At 34.8% G+C, this 20969-nt stretch overlaps 4 protein-coding genes across 4 annotated transcripts; 3 read left to right on the forward strand and 1 right to left on the reverse strand.

The window, feature by feature from the left end:
- Positions 1–2: 2 nt before the first annotated feature.
- Positions 3–1527, forward strand: PAAG_06998 (hypothetical protein; the record flags this gene model as incomplete). The annotated part of the gene is made up of 3 exons (XM_015846088.1): positions 3–62; positions 139–667; positions 776–1527. 3 exons carry the CDS (start codon positions 3–5, stop codon positions 1525–1527), a joined length of 1341 nt encoding a protein of 446 aa, XP_015700523.1.
- A 1592-nt stretch (positions 1528–3119) lies between these two features.
- Positions 3120–4079, reverse strand: PAAG_06999 (hypothetical protein; the record flags this gene model as incomplete). The annotated part of the gene is made up of 5 exons (XM_015846089.1): positions 3120–3189; positions 3243–3273; positions 3350–3420; positions 3475–3899; positions 3984–4079. The coding sequence occupies 5 exons, from the start codon at positions 4077–4079 to the stop codon at positions 3120–3122; spliced, it is 693 nt and encodes a 230-aa protein (XP_015700524.1).
- A 561-nt stretch (positions 4080–4640) lies between these two features.
- On the forward strand, positions 4641–6967 carry PAAG_07000 (hypothetical protein; the record flags this gene model as incomplete). The annotated part of the gene is made up of 2 exons (XM_015846090.1): positions 4641–6266; positions 6353–6967. 2 exons carry the CDS (start codon positions 4641–4643, stop codon positions 6965–6967), a joined length of 2241 nt encoding a protein of 746 aa, XP_015700525.1.
- A 9540-nt stretch (positions 6968–16507) lies between these two features.
- On the forward strand, positions 16508–17101 carry PAAG_12314 (hypothetical protein; the record flags this gene model as incomplete). Its single annotated transcript, XM_015847821.1, has 1 exon — positions 16508–17101. The coding sequence occupies one exon, from the start codon at positions 16508–16510 to the stop codon at positions 17099–17101; it is 594 nt and encodes a 197-aa protein (XP_015702565.1).
- Between the last annotated feature and the right edge of the window lie 3868 nt (positions 17102–20969).

Consider the following 20969-nt stretch of genomic DNA (forward strand, 5'->3'; position numbering starts at 1 on the left):
TTATGGTGATACAAGAAAACACAGCCATATTCAAGATGTGTGGCCGGTACGCTATGGGCATTGTATGTAACCCCGCTGTCCTTCGTAGTGTTATCTCTTTATCTTTCCCTCTCATGTCTAATAGTAGTGCTGTCATAGCGCCTTGCGTTCATCCGAAACCAGTTGCAGCAGCATGGGCAACCAGTTGATGAGACAGCAGATGACGATGACGTGAGGGAAACGTACAATTTTGCGCCTGGGAATTACGGTGCGGTTTATCGTGCTGAAACGTCTGACCAAGGCGGAGTGGACTCACAAGATGATACTGGTAACAATGAGCTAGTGGAGGGCAACGACGAAAATGTTGAACCTGCGGAGGCAGCAAAACGCAGGACGCATTACAGACTCCAGGGCATGAAATGGGGTTTAATCCCGTGGTGGACCAAGAGATCACCAGACTACGGCTCGATGCTTAAAACGATCAATTGTCGTGATGACTCGCTAATCGAGGATAGGGGAATGTGGACATCTATGAAGAGAAAGAAGCGATGTGTTGTAATTTGCCAGGGGTTTTACGAATGGTTGAAGAAGGGACCTGGTGGGAAGGAGAGAGTCCCTCATTACATTCGGCGAAAAGATGGAGAGTTGATGTGTTTTGCTGGCCTCTGGGATTGCGTTCAGTACGAAGGTGCGTGTCTTTGTGTCTGTGTGTTGTAATATGGTATTTGATATTTGCGATGGTCGCCATTGCGAAGCGTCATTCGTGGTAACATTGTTTTCTGACAATCAATGACAGGCTCTGACGAGAAACTTTACACATACACCATAATCACCACCAGCTCGAATGCCTATCTTAAGTTTCTTCACGATCGGATGCCCGTTATCCTTGACTCTGGCAGTCCAGAAATGGCTACGTGGCTTGACCCCCACCGCGTAACCTGGTCAAAGGAACTCCAGTCGATCCTCAAACCGTACGAGGGGAAGCTTGAGTGCTATCCTGTCAGTAAAGAGGTAGGGAAAGTTGGAAACAACTCCCCAGACTTCATTATTCCGGTAAATAGTAAGGAAAATAAAAACAACATCGCAAACTTTTTTGCAGCCTCCAGCAAAGCCAGCAAATTCAAAATTGAAACACTGTCCCAAGATTGCAGTACAGCTAGGGTTGAAGGTCAGCAAACAAGGAGCGCTTCAAAATTTGACGAAAGTGCCAAGGTCAATAAGAAAAAAGCAGGAAGCAAAGAGGAAGCAAATTCTACCGTCCAGAAATCAGAGATCGGTATTGATTCAGTTCCACAATCGGTAGCGGTTAAACGCAAACAAACATCACCAGAACCTGCTGGTGCTGACATTACCACGAAATCACCAAAAATAAAGAAACCAGAATCGTCGCAGCCCACCCCTGGAGGAGATCCTTACCGTTCACCTACAAAACCAGGCGGTGGAAATAAGAAAATGAGGAGCGCTACAAGCAATGGGTCCACTCTTAAAAAGGGGGAGTCGAAAGGAACAACGCATGGGACACAACGAATTACAAGTTTCTTTAAGTAATAGCGACGCTGGAAGATTTTGCCTGACTTTCCATCTGTTTTATTCTCTCACCATGTTTACTTACTCAGATACCACTCGAATGGCTACTGCCACATACTGTTTTGCATGCTACGGTCAAAACCTGATCATCTTCATGTTTTCTTCAAACCTATGGCGTCACGATATAGTTATGCCTCTGTATCATGTGTTTTCCTTGATCTCCTATGGAGAATGGCTGTGGCATCGTGAAAATGGTCATTGATTCTTCAGATTCATACTCCATGAAGGTGGGCAGACAGCACAGAATGTAGAAGCTTGCAGTCACTAAAACAAGAGATAAAATCCAAATTTCAAAACTGATGGTGATTCATCCCCACCTCTCATTTTTGAAAGCTTGTTGATGTATTCACCTCCTCACTTTTTCAAGTTTCTATTTTTGTTTGTCTTCCTTCTGTAACTATGCCCTGAACTTTATTCACATCAACAATCCCCTAAACTTTTTCCTTCGTTGAATTTTGAGTGGTCAAACTAAATCTGTGATTCACATTTCACTTGTGTTCATCAATGTCTAATAACCAAATGCCTCTCTAGGCATTATATAAACTATGGTGGCTCTCTCTCTCTATCTTGCAACTCTCCACCAAGAAATCATCATCCATCCTTCAAATTTGCAAATAATTTCCTCTAATCCTTCAAAGAAACTAGCTACCTCACTTCATTTTTATTTTCCACCCATCAATATGAATACTCCGGCCCAGCCGTAGTCATCCTATATACACTTTGCGTAATCCTTGTTGATGTGGTTGTGCGGTTGTCGGACATCAGATCCTATCCTTCCACGTCAATGCTATCCAGAATGCGAAAAGTCTACGGCGTATGAAGCTCGTCCCGTGAAATGCCCGAATTGTATGGGATCATAGGACTCTCAAAACAGAGTTAAAAGAGAAAATTGAGGTTGATCTACCAAGACTTAGCTACTCTAATTTGAAAGTCTGTTCAGCTGGACGATGCCTAATTCCCACGAGCGAGAGAACGGGGTTGCGTGGTTTATTCTGCTGTCTTTGAATGCGTTTGTTCTTCATTTTTAATGCTTTCATCTGTTTCTCTTTACTTAGTTTATTAAGACTAAAAATGGTATCGGATTTAGTTTCATGCTCGGTAAAGAGATCCCATATCACTTGCCCTCTTTCGAATTTTGGGGGCAATATTCATTCGTTACCTCCCCATCTTAACATCCTCTTCCATTTCATTTGCCTTCTCTCTCTTGGTATATGTAATCATCATAGCAGGAATCCAAACTGTTGCCTTTTCTCCGGCCTGGGCATGGGTCCATATGCAATCTCAGGAATATTACCCAGAAAGGATAAGGTAAAAGCTTCAAACTGCCAGCATAGAGAGGCTCGTCGAAAGGGAGACTGGCAATATGTCATGCAGAGCATATAAATTTCGAGCGAAGCAGTCAATTCAAGATGCAGCGATTTGAAGTATTTTAGCTACATTTTGTAAACTCGACGGCTTACATGAACCACTTACCGATTAGCTTAAGAGTACCTTGGGGTACGACGTACATATAAACAGGAGTAGAATTGCCTCATATGTAGTAGCCAGTGGCCTTATGAATTGCTTTCCGCTGAACGAAGACGTTGAATGAGCTTCTCGCGGAGGTATGTACTTAGACCGAGGCTGCACGCAATTTCAGTCATCAATAGTTTATTTCACGAAGCAGTATTACTTACATTCCATTCCGCGTGATGATTCGGTAGGTTCCTAAAACTGCGACTTAGTGAAAACAGCTTTGCTGAAAATAAAAAGAGGTATCTCCAGACAAGATTCCTTCACATACCGCTGGGCTGGTAATTTCCTTCAATATTTCCATTCGCATCAATTTCCAGACTGCCAAATATATCCTCTGGCCTATAAAATAATTAATGTGACAAGACGAGATAGGTATTGCGCTGTATGTCCTACCAAGCGATCCTGCCATACTCCGGAGGATTTCTGGTATCTGAAATGTGTATCCAACCACCCCTGCCACCAGAACTTGGACTATCTTTAACATTTGGGCCGCTGGGAGGATTTTCCCTTAAACCAGTAGCACCAGGACCTCGCCGGAAACTATGTCTTGTTTCGGAGAAAACCATGCCTCCGGAGTCGATATTTGCTCCAGAAGTGAAAGCCATGACTCGCCCCTGCGATATTATGTCAGGGTCTTCATGTGCATGTTCTGAAATAACAGATTGAAGAGTCTTTAGGAATGCCGGGTTTTCTTTAAAGGAATCGGTAGTGGGTGGCAGTTTAGAAGTTACACCGATTGCAAGCTCGGGGTTGGTAGGATCTGTTGGTAAAAGAGAGAGAATGTACCCATTCGGGGATCTTTCAGTTGGGAAAACAAACTTCAGAAACGAATTAGAATCCGTATTCTCAGTATATCATGTCTTCCAACGGATGCTTGGGAACTTGGGTTAATATCGACATACAATATGTGGATTTCCCTGGAGGGTCGTTAAAGACCGAAAGTGAAGACGTATTGGATTTATCAACGCACGGAGAGCACCACACATAATAGGGGTCATAATTGATTAAATTTACACGTCGTGTTGACGCCGTATCGGGAGTTAGGTAGGTATATAGCCTCGAGTTGATGAACGGTGTTTATTTTCGAGCTTCAAAGCTTGGGAAATTTTTGCCAGGGCGGAGAGCACGTGACTATTTATGCGTTCATCTGGCAAGCTTCCAGCTAGTAAGAACTTGACTCCTAACGAATCGATAATCTTTCAACATCAACAAAGATCAAATGGTTAAGGGTGCACAAGACAAGGCAACTTCGATAGTTCTTTGCGCATCCCTGCTTCTGCTGAAGACCTAAAAATGGTTTCGTAGATTGGTTTCGGCACTGTCTGAGCTTAATAAATACCCCAAAATCTCGCTGCGTTGATGCTTCCTCTCTGCAGCTGCTTAGGACCTATACTCTTTGAGAGTTAATCGAGCTTGGGCTTTGCATCTGTAGTCTGTCCTACAGCTGCCTGTGACTCCCTATTGAAAATATACGGACACCTTCAATAAAGTGTGGTGCAGCCATATCAACTCAAACATTCGTTCCCTTGCAACCAACATATTGAACGGACATTTCACCAATGGCTACTCCTTCATCCAAGCAGAACCCTGGGCAGACACCTCACCCAACATCATCGCCTTACCCATCAGCGGTGCCTATGGGTCGCCCTCTTTCTCACAAGTCTCCGTCCATTAAAACACCTTCCGTTTCTGGTCATGGCCATCAGCCAAGTGTGTCCTCTCACCAATATCCGACCCCAATGGCTGCTCCAGCATCATTGGATGATCCTACTATATTCAGCTCACCATCAGCATTGTTAGCTCTTGGCTTAGGTGGCATCTCACCATCTCCTGCAGGGAATGATCCGTTGGCTGGACCTGGAATCAACGAGAGTGGCATCCATTCAGTAGGGATGTCGAATTTAGGCATGGGAGGTCCAAGGGACACCGACGTGGAGAAAGCTCGACGGATGGAAGAAGTGATTCGACTTCTCAGAACGCGTGTTTCTGGACGTGGAGTATGTCGCGAAGGTGTGGAGAGGCTGGGGAAGTTTGAAGGGTTCGAATGCATGTGGCAAGACAACGATCTAAATATTGCTGGGAATTTTGTGGACTTGGAGATCCAGTTTGAAGATGGGACGGAAAATGTTAAGGATGTCAGCCTGAAGTATACTACCCCCAGTGGGGTGGAGGGAGAAAGAAGGGTGGGGGCCACTGCGGTTCTTAAACGGGACTTGATCCAAACTGCGGGAAATCCTGAAGAAAAGCCTTGGAAAAAGATCGACGCTTTCCATGCAAACTTGCATAGATTAGCCAAGTTGGATCAACTAAGTCGGGATGTCAATTGCTTTGAAGCAGTGGAAGGACTGTACGAAAGTTTAAACCGAGTATGGCAAGGCGAAATTCAACGATACCCAGGGAAGGGCCATTGGGAGCATGTTTGCACAGGACACGTGGGACAGCCCGTCCTCCATCAGGACAGAAGGATTGGCTTGAGTATTCGGTATTGGGTTGAACAAAGAAGAACGCTAGACTCACAACCGAGGAATGTCCCAGACGCAATGAGTATAGATCAATTCTCTAAAGACGACAAAGTTTCATCCGATCTGGAGAAACACAAAACCTGGAGCACAATGATTGAGTGTGAAGAAGGTTATCCATCATTGAGAGTGTCAAAAGAATGGGTCGCGTCCCAATTATTTACGACTATGGATTCAGGGGAATCTTCTTCTGCAGTGAACGAAAACGACACTGACATTCTGTTAATTAACTGGATCGATCCTCCAGCCACTCTCGTTAGTAACCCGAATGACGTCTCTCTCAATTCTACAGCCTTGGGCACTACAACACCGAACCGGCGCTTCGTTGCACGGTTGGAGCCCCCGATTGACATTCCTATAATTGCAGCGGCGGAGATATACAGGCTGCTCGGAATGAACATGCCACCCGAGCCCAAACCTGCTACATATGATGGGCTTGTGGTGCCCCTGCCGAATAGCTTTTCGCCAGAATTTAGTAACAGTGAAAATGGTTACCCAGTATCCAACGAAAGAATCCATAAAAAAGTTGTTTACGGCTTCGACGCCAACGGTCATCCTGAAAAACACGTACATACCTACACTTTCCACCCCTTCGAGCATATCGTTGGACGGACCATTCGTGACCTACCGTTTTCTCATCCGCGGCAGTTGGCTGATATTCTTCCTGTGAGTGGATGCAAGCGTTTTGCGCATTTTTAATTTCTTTGCAATCTACCAATCTTCCATGTCAGACTGCTCACAGCCATGTTTAGATCTTGCGGCAATATGCACTGCTCTCTAGCCTTCTTCAAAAGGCATTTACTACCACTCCAACCAACGACGTTGGCGCTCCCGACAAATGTCACTCCACCAACCCCATGGATCCCCCTTCCACGACCCATACAGGTAAGTCAGACGTCACAGTAATTAGCAATATAAGTCCCACGATATCCAGACTTGATTCAATGCTCCACGGCGATTCAATTCAGGGGAGTGATCAACAGACCGGTACTGCTTCTCCATTTGCTATGCCTTCCAACATCCCTACCATAATCAATGATAAGAAAATAGATATTTCCTTGCGAACACCAATATCAGCACCACCATCTTTAATGCTATTATTTAACGCGCCAAACGAGGGTCCCAATGCAATTGACAATCCAAAGACAGTCACAATTAACGTTGATATCGGGTCCAATGGTAATATCACAGTCTCGCGGGTTTCTGGGATGTGTGATCGGGACAATAATGAGCAACCGGACACCCCTGCTTCTCAAGGGAAAGTATGGAAGCTCAGTGAAAAGCTTGCAAAGGTGCTCCAGACTTCGGAAGATCTGGGGTTGCTGGTAGAATGGGCGTTGAAATGGATGCGGAAACAAAGGCAGTAAATAATTTTTTATCATTCCGCAGATATAAGTGTTAACTATTATAATTAAATATTAAGAAAGTTGAGCATGAAAATCTTTAATTTAAAAAATAAGGTAAACTTTTTAATAGATATTTAAATATATAAATTTTTTTTTTAAAAAAAAAAAAATAAATACACAAATAATGTATTAATATAACTACTAAGTTAAATATAAAAGTATTTTTTAATATTTATAGATAATTTTAACAACAAAAAATATTATTTAATTTATATAATATTCATCTAAAATAAGATTTTAATATAAAATTATTTATTATTTATAATGAGTATACTATTGAATATAGCTTTAATACTTTTAATATATTAAAAATGAATTTATTAAAAAAAAAAAAATAAAAAAAAATAAAAAATAAAAGATGAAAATAAAAAATATTAATATAAGTTAAAGTAAATAATTAAAAAATTATTTGATAATAAAATTAAAGTATAAATTATTTAAATATCAATTAAATATTAATTAATTAATTATATTACTTTTTCTTATTTAGAGAATTACTTATTAAATTTTTAAAAAAAATTATTTAATAGTTTGATAATAGTAGTAATAATTAATAATTTATATATTTTATAATAGTTGTAAATTTTTATATTTAAATAATTATTTTTTTTATTTATTAAATTAAATTGTGAGAATATTTAAAATAAATGAACTAAGTGTTAAAAGAAAGTATCAGAAGCTCTATAACTAGAATTATAATAGAGTAGATGTATAGATGTAGTGAGTGCTATAGAGAGAAGAGAATAGTAATAAATAAAATATGTATATATAGAATTGAATAGTAGCTAATTACTAAATTTTTTGAAGAAATTTTGAGAATTCAGAGTATTTATATATATAAATAAGTAGTAATAGATTTTATTTTTAATTTTTCATAAAATAAAAAATTAATAATATAATAATTTGATTCTTTGTAAAGTGTTAATTCTAAAAAACTGATTTTTAAAAAATATTGATCTGTATTGATTTTAAATACTAAATCTTAAAATGATACTGATTCTTTAGAAGATGTTGATTCTAAAGTACTTTAATAAGCAGTGTGAAAATAAGTGATTTAGTAAGTAGTATGATAAGCAGTATGAGATAAGCAATGTAAGAGTAAGAAGCTAGTATAAAGAGTATTAATATCATAATTATTTCTTCTTTCATAAATACTGATCTCAGCAGCTCTAGAAAATGATTATTTTGAATATATGTAGATATGAGATATTTATTAATATAGAAATAAGATGTGAACATAAAATATTTATTAATATAGTGAATAATATTTATAATATTTATTTAATAATATTTAGAGACTGATTGCATGAGATAATTGTCATAATAACATTTATTACTATAAGAATGAAGAGAGAAAAATTTTTTTATTCTCTGAATTTTTCTTTCTTTACAATTTTATAATTATAATTATTATATATTTCTTGCAGTTACGGCTGTCTTTAATTATAAAGTCTTTTTTATTTCTTTTTTATCTCTGTTAATATAACAAAATCTATCTCTGTATTTTTTGAATAATCTCTTCTGTTTTTAGTGCATTTAACATCATCATGTGTATGATGACAGTTGATGAATATACTGAGTTATAGTTTATGATTATTGATTATATAACTTACTTTATTTTAAAGATATTCTCTGTAAGTAATGTTTGCTCAAGCTGAGTAATTTATCTATGATATGTTATTATTCTCACTGTAATAAGTGCTATGATTCTTGTTATCTTATATATAAGCTGTGTATCTGAATGAATATAGTATGTCTTTAGCTACTATGTCAGAGAAATCTTTGCACTATCAGTATGATAACTAATTATTACTTATCTAACTTGCTCTCTCTTCTAAGTTAAGTTGATTATTTATTCTTCAGAGCTTTTTATTTTTTGCAAAGTAAGTGAGATCAATGAAGATTTCATATTATTAAATCAAGCTACTGTATCTGATAGCAGTGTTTACAGCTTTCTTTTCATGCTGCTCATTCAGTGAAAGCTTATACTACTATTTTAATTGATGTTGCTTATTATACTTAGTATTAGATTGAGACTGCTGATGCACTGATAGTATTTTTTAAGAATAAGAAGTGAAAGAATATAGAGAAAAAAGTTGTATGTAAAATAAAGAACTCTGAGTTGACTGATAAGAAAAGTATTAAGTTTGAAGAGAGAAGTATTGAGATTGAGAAGAGAATAATTACTGTGTCTGAGCAGTATATGATGACTGTGATGATTATAAATAGAAATTAAGTTAAAGAGAACTATAGATATGTATCTGAGTATCTTAACTTGTTTAGATGATAGTGAAATAAATTTTTTCTGAAAACTTAATAATTTTTAATACCTTGTTTATTTTATTAAAATTATATGAAAAAAAAAAAAACCTTCATTTAATAAAAAATAGTGAAAAAAGTACATGTATGAAAAAGAATTACTGCTTAGTATACTTTTCAAAATAAGTTTAGTATACTTATCACTATGATTTCTATTGTTCAAAATATCAAATACCTCAGTTTTTTGAATATTTTTAACAGATTCTCATATATTATTAGAAGATTTATAACTTCTTTAATATATATAGTATTGTTTTTTATCTCAGTATTTTTTTTTCTTTAATATTTTCTCAACTTGAAATTCTTTTTCATTATTTAATAGATTTGATGCTGAAGATGAAGTAATATCATTTCTTATTTTATAGAGTTCAAGTAGTAAAATATGAAAGATAAAGTGAATATTATATATTGAGTATAAAAAAGAGAGTTTATATATCTATATATTTTAAAATTTAATGATTTAAAAAGAGTCAATAAATTTATGATTTAATTTTTTAGTAAGACAGAGTATGCAGAAGTTCTTCACTTTAAGAAGCATTCAGTTCTTTATATAAAAATATTCTATACTATGTTTAAAGTCATAGTATATCTTTTATATAGTTTTAATCTTCTCTAGCTATTTTTGAATTTTTTTCTATATTACTTATATTTTTTTTACCTGGTCAATTGTCTTAATTGAGTTTGAATAAAGTGAATTACTGACATTGATTTGAAGAATAAATCTGTAGTCAAAAAGTACATAAGCTGAAACTTCATTGATTGAGCTATGTCATAAATTATTATAGATAAACTGCACTAAATGTAATCATCTATCTCAGTCATTCTGATGAAAATTCATAAAGCATTGAAGATAATACTCTAGTATTTGATTTTGATATTTAGTTTAATTATTTATTTGTGAATGAAAGACTATGAATAGTCTTTATTTAATTCAAATAAATAATAAAAAGTTAATTAGTATTAACTTATAAAAAGAGCTTTTTTGTTTGAAATTTAATTTTTAAAGATATTAAAGATGTTATAAATATGAGTATAGATAATATTTACAAGATCTTCTGCAGTAATATTTTTTTATATATGAAATATACAAAATATATTTGATTAATATATTAACTAATATAAGAATTGTATCATAGATATTATCTAATCAGATGATGATCAGAAGATTAGTAATAAAGTTTATAGTAATGATTTATCATGAATTGATGTTAAATTGAATCAAGTTCATTATATTGTTTGTAGCAGCATACTTTCATCCTCTGATAAGTATTATAATTATAAACATGTTTAGTGATATTCTGAGTAAGATTATATCAATAGTACTTACTTTGAACATATTAAACAGATCATTTTATATCAAAATGATTCTCTTGTGAGTTATCATAATTAATATGAATTATTTTTTTTTAATCAGTGCTTGTTGTCATAGCTCAACTAGAGTCAAAATAATAATAAAACAATAGCTTTAATTTATCTATCTAACTAGATAGCTACGATAATAATACTAAACTGAGAATTAGAATAAAGAATAAATAAATAGCTAAATATATAAAAATAATTGAAGATCAGATTAGATTAATATGAGTAACTGAATATGATTAAAGTCAGAATGAATTAATCTTAAGAGTATAGTAAAGTGAATCAATTTTAATTTACATAGAAATAGCTGCGCTGTAACACTTGTTGTAATAAAATATAGACTATATTATTTATTTAAAATAAACTATCTTTTGAAATAGTTTAGAATATATCACTATTCAAAATTATATCTTTATCTTTTATCTTCTACTTTTTTACTATTGCAAAGAAGTCTAAGTTCTATATTTTAATAAGAAGAGAGATGAGAGACTTTGATATATCTGTATATACTGATTCAAAGACTATAGTATTATTAATTAGTAGTTTAAAAGTATCTCAATTTCTAATATATATCTTTAAAACTAAATTTTTTTTCTTAAAAATTTTCTGATCAGCATATTGAGTGATTTTAATGAGTATGATGTGAACTTGTAAATAAGCATCTAATGCAATGATAAGAGAGAATTTGTATTCAGAGTGAGATTTGAGAGAGACTTAGAGCTCAGAGTATTAATTTTAAGAGATTTTATATGAAGTATATACTTTTGATCATAGATTTGTATGCAGTTAATAAGAATTGTAAGTTTTTTATAAGAGTTAAATTCTCAATTCTGTTTGATACTATGATAGAACTTCTGTTGTAAGATATAAAGTATAATCTTATCATGAAAAGAGTTAATATAATCTGTATAATAATTAAGTTCATTAGCTGAGTTTTATTTATCTGAGTAGTGATACAGAATGAAATTATATACTAATAGTGCTTCTACTTATATAGACTGACATCAATTTAGTATTTTAATTATTATAAAATACTAAAGATTAATATGATCAGAATAGACAAAAATTAAGTATTAACTCTCTTTCAAATAATAATATCAATTCTTAAAAGATATAACAATTGCATGAAGTTTTTTATTATAAATATCATATTATATTTTTATATTTAAAAGCTTATGAGATTAGAATATAATTGAATATTATTAATTATTATTATATTTTTAAAAGATAATAATAGTTACTGCTACTGTAGAAGTATCAGATTTAATCTGAGTTTCTTGACTTAAGTCAAAATAAGTGAGTAAAAAAGTCTGTATGAAGTATTATTTTAAACTGTCAAAGATATATTGTATATTTTTAATTTATATGATTTATGACTTTTATTTTTTTTTTTTTTAGAGTTTTTATAATATCAAAGAGAGACTTTGTAATTTTAAAGTAGTTTTTAATAAAATGATAATAAATATTTATAAATCTTAAGAAAATTTAAATTTTTTTAATATTAGTTGAGATTAATTATTCTGTAATAATTATTACTCAATTTAATTTTATTTTAATACTCTGAAATCTAATAATGAACCTTAAAAAAAGGTTTTATTTTTGATAAACTCAAATTTAATATATTTTATAAATAGATTTATATGATCTAAATGTTTAAATATCTTTTATATATGCATATTATACTTATTTATTGAGTTTGAATAGATAAAAATATCATCTAGATAAATCATATAGTATATATCAAGAAAATCTACTAAAGTATAGTTTAAATAAATTTAAAAGATAATAAAAATATTTATAAGCTAAAAAATATAATATTATACTCAAAGTAATTATATAATATATGAAATACTATTTTTCATCTATCACTATATCAAATGTATATTCTGTAATAAGCATCTTTAAGATTAATATTAGAGAAAACTTGTACTTCAGAGAGTCTATCTAGTATCTTACTCATAATAGATAATGAATATTTATTTTTGATTGTAAGATAATTTAGATTTTTATAATTTATATAAAATTATAGATCTTCATTCTTCATTAAAATAAAAAGAATGAGAGCATCTGCAGAGCTCTGAGAAGAAGATATTTAGCCTCTTTTCAACATATTATTGAAGTAATTTTAAAGAGTTTTTAGCTTTATTTCAGAGAAATTATAGATAAACATGAATGAGAGTCTGACTTATTTCTTAAAATTGATTGAATACTCTGCATCAGATACAGATACAATAAATACACTTTTTTCAGAGAAAAGATGCATATATGATCAGAGATAGTTAGGTAAATTATTAAAAAATATTGTATTTATAAGTAAACTGTCTTCTAAAAGTATTAAAATTTCAGAAAAAGACTTAAAGATCTGTACAAAGATCTGAAAACTCTCAGTATAACGTCTGAAAATAAATATAAAGTTCTCAGAAATTTTGATAAAAAACTTAGAAATTTGTGAAATTGATATATATACTATTATAAGTACATAGTCAGAAATATCAATAAGTAATTTATTAATAGCATCTATTACACTCAGAGCTATTTCTTAATTATTTGATTTTTGATGAAAATAAAATTCTTCATCTTTTTAATTAATGAGAAAATTGAGTTATTTGAGTTAATAAAATTCTAGTATTATATTATATTCTGAAAGTTTAATAATATAAAAGAAATAAAATTCTTTAATTATAGTTTTCTTACTATCTAAGACTTTTATCTTTAAATTAATAATTTTAAATAAATGTATTTAATAATTATTAAATCTCTCTATTTTGTATAATATATATTTTGTTAATTATAATTTATATAATTTAATTCAGAATTTACTAATAAAACTTATTTAAAATTTAAAATTTATAAAAATAAGAATTAATATATCTTTTATAATTGTTAAAATTTGAACAGAAAGAAGAAAGAATAGACTTAATGATAACTGACTTTTAAGTACATTAAAAGTTATTATTATAGTATAAATGATATTTTTTATTTATTTTTTATCTCTTTAGAACTTGATTTAAAAGAAAATTTTAATAAAAACTTTGAAGATGAGAATTTATCTTTAAAGAATTTATTCTTCTAAGTCTTGTAATCTACATTAAAATATATAAAGCTTCAATGAATATCACATCAGATATTAGAATATTTCTTATATTTCTAACTTTTTTTTTTAAATACTATTAATATATCATCATGTGAATCTTTTCTATGAAGAGTACTTTTTTATTATACAGTTGTGCATACTAATATGATAGCTTTTGAAATGTTATTCTTCATAATACTCAGTTTTATGATAAAAGTATCATAGAGGAGATCGCATAGCTTGACTGTATATCTCTCAAATTCTATATAAAGATAGAATAAAATCTTGTTAAATAGATATATCTTTCATTGATAATCACTGTATTTCTCTAGAAAATGACTTTCAATTAACTGAAGAATGAATACAAAGTCATAAATAGTTTGATCTTCAGATTATCTTAATATTTAATATTTCAACTTATAGTTCTGACTTGTATTATCTGAGTCAATGATCTTAATATGAATTCAGTTATAGAATTCATCTCAGATAATCAATATCTTCAAATTAATATAGTATTATTATTATTTTTATTATAGTTTAATATCAAAATATATTGCTACTTCAAAAATCTTATATTCATTATCATTTTCAAAGTAATATCTTTGATAAACATAGAAAATAAAACTTAAAAAGATAAAGTTTTCTAGTTTCTTAAAACTTTTTGTTTTAAACTCATTAGAAAGATTTGAATTGATATAAAATAAAACTTGAAAGAAGTGAAATTAACACTAATAGTATTATCTGTTGACTCTGCTCTGCACTGCTTACTTTTAAAGATTTAAAGTTCTGTACTAAAAGTATTAACTTATTGTAGTTCTAAGAATTTTTTTTATATATCTTTTGATGTTCTTGTTCTTGTTAAACTATTTGAATTTTTTTATCAACTGATGTAATAGATACTTCAGTATTTCTTTCTAAAGTTAGATTTGATGATTGTTTATAGAGAGTTTCTTCTATATATGTTTTTTCATTAAATGTTGCATGTAAAATGTCAGTTTGTAAATTATATTTTGAACTCTTTGTTGTAGACTTAATGAGCAATCTCTATTAGAGTGATTAGAAACTATAAGAACATTAAAATAAATGAATTAAATATTAAAAGAAAATATAAAAAGCTCTATAACTAAGATTATAAGAGAATAAATATGTAGACGCTATGAGTGCTATAAAGAGAAAAGAATAATAATAAATAAAATATATATTTAGAATTGAATAGTAGCTAATCACTGAATCTTTTGAAAAAACTTTAAAATTCAGAATATTTATATATATAAATGAATAATAATAAATTTTATCTCTAATCTTTTATAAAATAAAGAATTAATAATGCAGTGATTTGATTCTTCATATAAAATACTGATTTTATTCTTCAAAAAGTGCTGATTCCAAGTGCTAAATCTTAAAATAATGCTGATTCTCTAGAAGATACTGATTCTTAAGTGCTTTAATAAGCAGTGTGAAGGTAAGTGTTTTAGTAAGTGGTAAGCAGTGTGAGATAAACAGTGTGAGGGCAAGGAGCTAGTATAGAGAGTCTTAATATCACACTTATTAGGCATTTATAGATGAGTAGGCTGCTACCAAAGATGCAAATCATTTATCTCATCTAAAGAAAAATTGAAATCAGGAATATAGAAACTCCTACAAGCAGTATGAAAGCTAAAGACCAAAGATCCAAGCTTATACCATCATTTCTTTTCTTTTTGAGACTGCTGAGGGCCAGATATTGAACATGTCTCTTTGGCTGCTCAAATTTATATAACAGCATATGGAATTGAGGTGAACAGATAGATCCTTGCTCAATATCATTCCTTCAATAGAGATCAATTCTCTGAGAATCACATACTCCCATATAGATTAATATGTCAAAGAAGACCTTGATCTCAGCAGGAGTAGTTGATTTCCAGTATTTAGCATGTTTATTTGACCCTTTTTCCTTTTGAATTTGGGTGCAGGCATTGGTTGAATTGGAGATAGCTCAAAAGTCTTTCTCTGAGATATATAGACTGAATGGAGCATAGGGGCTCTTGATATCAAGATCAGGGGGTAGATTGAGAATAGAAGCTCAGGATGTAGCTGATTTTTCAAAAGGTGGTATATCAGCTATGACTTCTTCCAGCTCCCGCTGGTATTATTAAGGGGATTAGAAGGGCCTAATTGACCTAGTCAGTGATATGAATATACGTTCTATTAACAGAGACTGGGGATTTACGTGCTTCTTCCTTCATGACTTCCACGCTGTCTGGATAGGGATTCCATGGGTTAGCTAGGTAAGGAGCTACACGCGTTTCATGTGGTGAAGAAAGAAGGTTCCCGGTGGGCATGAATGAGCCAATAGACTCCCCATATAAATTTAACATATGGGGATTCCATTGGCTCATGCCATTCTGATCCTTGTTCACATTTTACCCCAACTGAAACCATGCTAATTCTGGCAACATTCACGGGCGAGGGGATGGTTTAACACCTTGCATGAGCGCATTCTCACATCATGGAACTTCATAATCACTCACTACGTACAAGTGTAATGAAGAAATAAATGAAAATAAAAAAAATCCTTAAAACTCATGCTTGAACAATCAAATGAAAAGAATATCAAAAAATAATATTCTCTACATGACCTAGATGATGAAATTGACTTTCTTAATGAAAAAGTCTTTGCGACAATAAGAGTGATTATTATTAGATCTGAAGGAACTGGGGAAAAAAAAAAAATCTTATCGTTTTGAAAATTAGAAAAAAAAGTCAATACAATGGAAATGAGCTCAATCTTCATCATTCATTCTTACAGAGGGGCAACGCTCCGACCGCGTTCTGCGCCCGGCAGCGGTTCTATGCATCATCAGCACTTCCTAAGCGCAAGGGTTGTCCAACTCACTCCCCCCCCAACCACACCTCCCAGGCGGCGGCAGCAGTTACGTATTGAAACGGCTGTTGGAGCTAGTCAACACCCGGCCTTCTGTTCACCGTTTGAACCCTGTGACGGAGAGGATAACATGTTCATGCCGATAGAGTATGTGCCTCTCAACATCCTCCGTACAGACAGAACCGGAATGCAACAAGTATCGGCAACCCCTCTCTGCTTTTTCTGGCCCATTCCAAGCAGAATAAAATTCCGTGGGGGGGTTACCAATGCTTTTGCGGAGTTGAACTGTCGCAGAGGCCAATCTGTCTTCAAGGGAACGAACGGGCTTGTTTCCAAAGACCCGGGCCCCAGCTTTCACCCAGCCAATCAACCCCCTCCGATAAGCTTGGTTGAACCGATTCGGGGCACCCAAAAAAAGAACAACCTTCTGTTCGAGCCCCCCCGGTCGCTTGCTGATAAGGCACGCAGCGTCAGCAAATGAGAGGCGGCTTTAACCATGCGGGCGAAAGCCTAAAGGCGGGAATGTTCTTAACGGCTCTCAGCTCAGGCGTCCTCAAGTCTCTCAGGCTAGCACTTTTGCGCATGATTATTACCTATCTCTTGCTCTCTCTGCTCTCTCTCTGCCATTAATTAGGTGGGAGGTTTATGATGATGTGTAAGAATCGGTTTCGTCTGTAAATTACGGTTCAGTATCCAGCTGTTATTTTGACTCGTGTGTAATTTCATTTGAGTTTGCTCGTTCCTTCACAGTTGCTCAGCTCTGCTGAAACATGTTATATATACCCACTACTATATTTGGGAATCGGAAGGGCAAACTTGGGATTTTTTGACCTTAGGCAGATGTTTGAAATCGGAGTGGTGGGATTGGGGATAATCACAGAGAGAGGGGGCGCTTTGATATGCGATGGGGTGAAGCGATGTTTCCCATCCCCCTCTCTCCATCTCATATGGTTCCTCCACTTCTGGCGAGCTTTTTTGAACCAATAATGAATAAAAAATATATATATAAAATATAAAATATAAAAAAATAAAAAATTATGATATAGTTAGTTATTATGTGAGCGGAGATTTGATACCACAATCCCCAACCCCCTTAAGGATCTTTACATCCCCCACTCCCCCTGCCTCTCAAGTATGTATGCGCTACGACACACACGACGGTCGGAGGGTAGTACGGGGCTCTCGGAGGACTTTTGCAAATCGGGACCTTCTTGTGCGCGGATTTCTCCGGCGCGGGAGCTAAGTTTCTTTCACTCGGAGAGACAGTTTTAAGCCTGATGGGTTCAAACCATGGAGGGGGTTGGGGGGGGTAGAAAAAAGTTATATATCTTCATCAGATAAGAGATGAAATATGTCGATTTGTCATTGACAAATGTCAAAGAAGATAACGCTATGCTGTGACTATTAAGGTGTATGTATATATACAATACCGAGGTACTGCGCACACATACACACGCCCACATCCTGCTCGTGCGTACAGACAACTTATCTTGAACGTGGTTTTAAAATCTCCGCCCTAAAAATCTTCGGCGTGGTTTAAATATGCTGTAAATCGTTGACATGCCCTCATTAAAACTACATACACCATCTGCTCTTTGACGACAGTGATTTTATCACATAACTCTGACCATTGACCAACCCTAATCCCTGCCCCTGGTGTTGAGGACGTTGAATCGAGATGCAGTAGTAATACGTGTGGCGTAATTATGTGCAGCGTATGTCGACTGTTTATTTTAAATTTGGACGAGGTGATACGTTCAACTGTAACCCCAGATTTTATTAATCTACGTTTTTTTCGGAGCGGGTTGAGCCATTTTCATTCTTTGACAGGTGTGTCCGGGGTCGATGATTTGCTGCCCTCATCATTAGTTGTATAACCACACTAGTTACCTGCTTGGTGTAAAAAAACAAGGGGATATTATCAGCAGCAACCCGTAAATAAATATCAGACACAGCAAGCAAGCAGCAGTTCAACATTCTTCCACATGACACCCACCCCCTTCCGTAATATAACACAGAGTACCAAACGACCTTTCAATTGAAAATCAGCTGGCAAAATATCATATTGTCAGCGATTGTCGGTTGGGCGGATTGTCGCCCAGGGCGGGCAATGTCGGGTTTGCCAGGGCCCACTTGTTCCAGACCCTTGGCCGCTGAGCGATCAGACGTTGGAAAATTTACGAAGTAAAGGAGCGGAATTATTACTGCATCTGGCATTTCCCTCATGCAACCAATTAACATGCATTAAATAAACAAACCTGTCAGGGCTGAAGGGGACCAAGAAGATAATATCCATTGAACCTATTATTAAAAGAACTGAGCATGGTTGCATCATTTTGTGCAGTGCTATATCACGGCAAGGCTGAACTAAGCATTGAAAGACCAAACGATTGAACAGTTTACATCAGACCCGAGTTCATATTTTAGGGTGTGAAAAGACTCCGTGCCTGTGAGAACTGGTCTCCATAACGCATATTCGGGTGATCCATGACATCATCGTTCTCGGGTCAGTACGTACAAAAGTGAAAAAATAACTGCCCCACAAGTTTAGTTTACGCACAGAGAGCAAGTTGCACGTGAAATACCTGGTAAATACGGGTGCAATTGCCACGTCCCGAAGATTAGCTTCCGGCGACATCCCGGCTACACCCGACTATGACGGGACTGTGCTTCATCTCTATCCCCGCTTGTGTATTCCTGGAACCCGAATCTTCTTGGAATCGAGTCTGTTTTTTTTCTTTCGGGTTTTGATTAGACGAAGCAATTTACACTCTGTTATTCCGAAGTCATTCCAGGTCCAAAGCAAGTCGGCATATATCCAAGAAAGTATTCCTCGGCCAGGCCCAAATCCGGAATATTTGTGTGGGAGCTAACCGAAAAAACGGGCAAGTTGGGTGTTGGGGCAAGGAAGCGAGCGAGCTTCGTTCCCCCCCCAGGGGACCCTCATTTGGCCCGGGCAAGAGCTCCTTTCCAAGAGGAAATAACCCAATCTAAACCCAGGTTGCCTAGTAACGGGTGATTGAAGCCAGGCTGTTCATGTAGATTTATTTGCACAGGCATATTATTCGAACAGCCGTACACAGTACTTTGTAGATCCTCGTTGGTTCGGCAATTGAAAGACTCCCATGCGCGCGGGGTGATTGATGCGATATAACGTTAAGAGATAACAACCCTCCGAAGCTTTTTTAGTTACTGCAGAAAAGTCATTGTGATTATTGATGACTATTATTTATTTATTTTATTTTATTTTTTTTAATTGCGATAACGGTTTTGTGTGCTTCGCTATATCGATTCCGTGACATACCGCCACGGTAGTAATACCGTGATTCTGGAACTGCCCAGTTGCCTCAAGCCATTTCCAAGTTGCGCTAAGACCAACAACACCGCGCAAAAGTTAGTTAGTTCGATCGACAAAAATCCGAGATCAAAAATATATTTGTATTAAAAATACTCTTCTAGGAAGGGAAAGGAACAAAACAATAGTGGAATTTTCGAAAGAAGGACAGTGATTTTCTTCCTGAAAACCCCCCGGGGGAAATTTCAACCATTCTTATAATGAGTTGAGAGGAAACCCTGCGACTTGGGCGATCGCACCGCCACACTGGAGTCTCATTTCCAGTGGCTCAGCTGCCGGACGTAAAACGGAAACGATACCGATACGGTAACAGCAGGACGATACAGGACGATACATTACTGGACGGATGCCCAGATAACACGCACGCACGCACGCACGCACATGCCACCCCACCCCCAGAATGAAGTAAAGTAAAAAAGCAGGTTGAAATAACTTCTCGCCTCCCACTTCCACTTTTTCTCGTTCTTCCTCTTTCCTCCTTCCAGCTCTCCATTCAAATTCAACCCCGTCCCCTCTCTTCATGCCAGATCCATTTTCTTCTATCTTCTTCTCTTAAACTTCTCTCCGTCGTCATCGCCATCGATCTCCTATAACTGCTCAATTCTCCTTTTGCGCGCATATCTTGTCCATTCAACCCAAGAACTACTTCGCCACCCCTTCTTTGAAGCAACACCGCACTCATTCTAGACATGGTAGGTTTGCCTTCACGCGCCCTCTCCGGTCACCGCCCCTCTCCTGTTGTGCCGACAAGTGCTATAGAAAAGAAGCATCGGCTAACAAACAGTATGTGATGTAGGGTTTTCAGTCAACACATCTCTCCAACACGGAGAATGTACGTTTCTCTGCCTTCTTCCCTTGCTTGACTCACTTTTTGTCAATTTTCCCTCCTCAAGCCCCCCAATATTGAACGGGTTTGAGGACCGCGTTTCAATTCCCAGCTGGAAGTGTGACTGATGGATTTTCTCTTCTCTTTTTCTATTGCTGTTTACAGCTC

This window comes from Paracoccidioides lutzii, assembly GCF_000150705.2.
Source record: "Paracoccidioides lutzii Pb01 unplaced genomic scaffold supercont2.21, whole genome shotgun sequence".
NCBI classification, from domain to species: domain Eukaryota; kingdom Fungi; phylum Ascomycota; class Eurotiomycetes; order Onygenales; family Ajellomycetaceae; genus Paracoccidioides; species Paracoccidioides lutzii.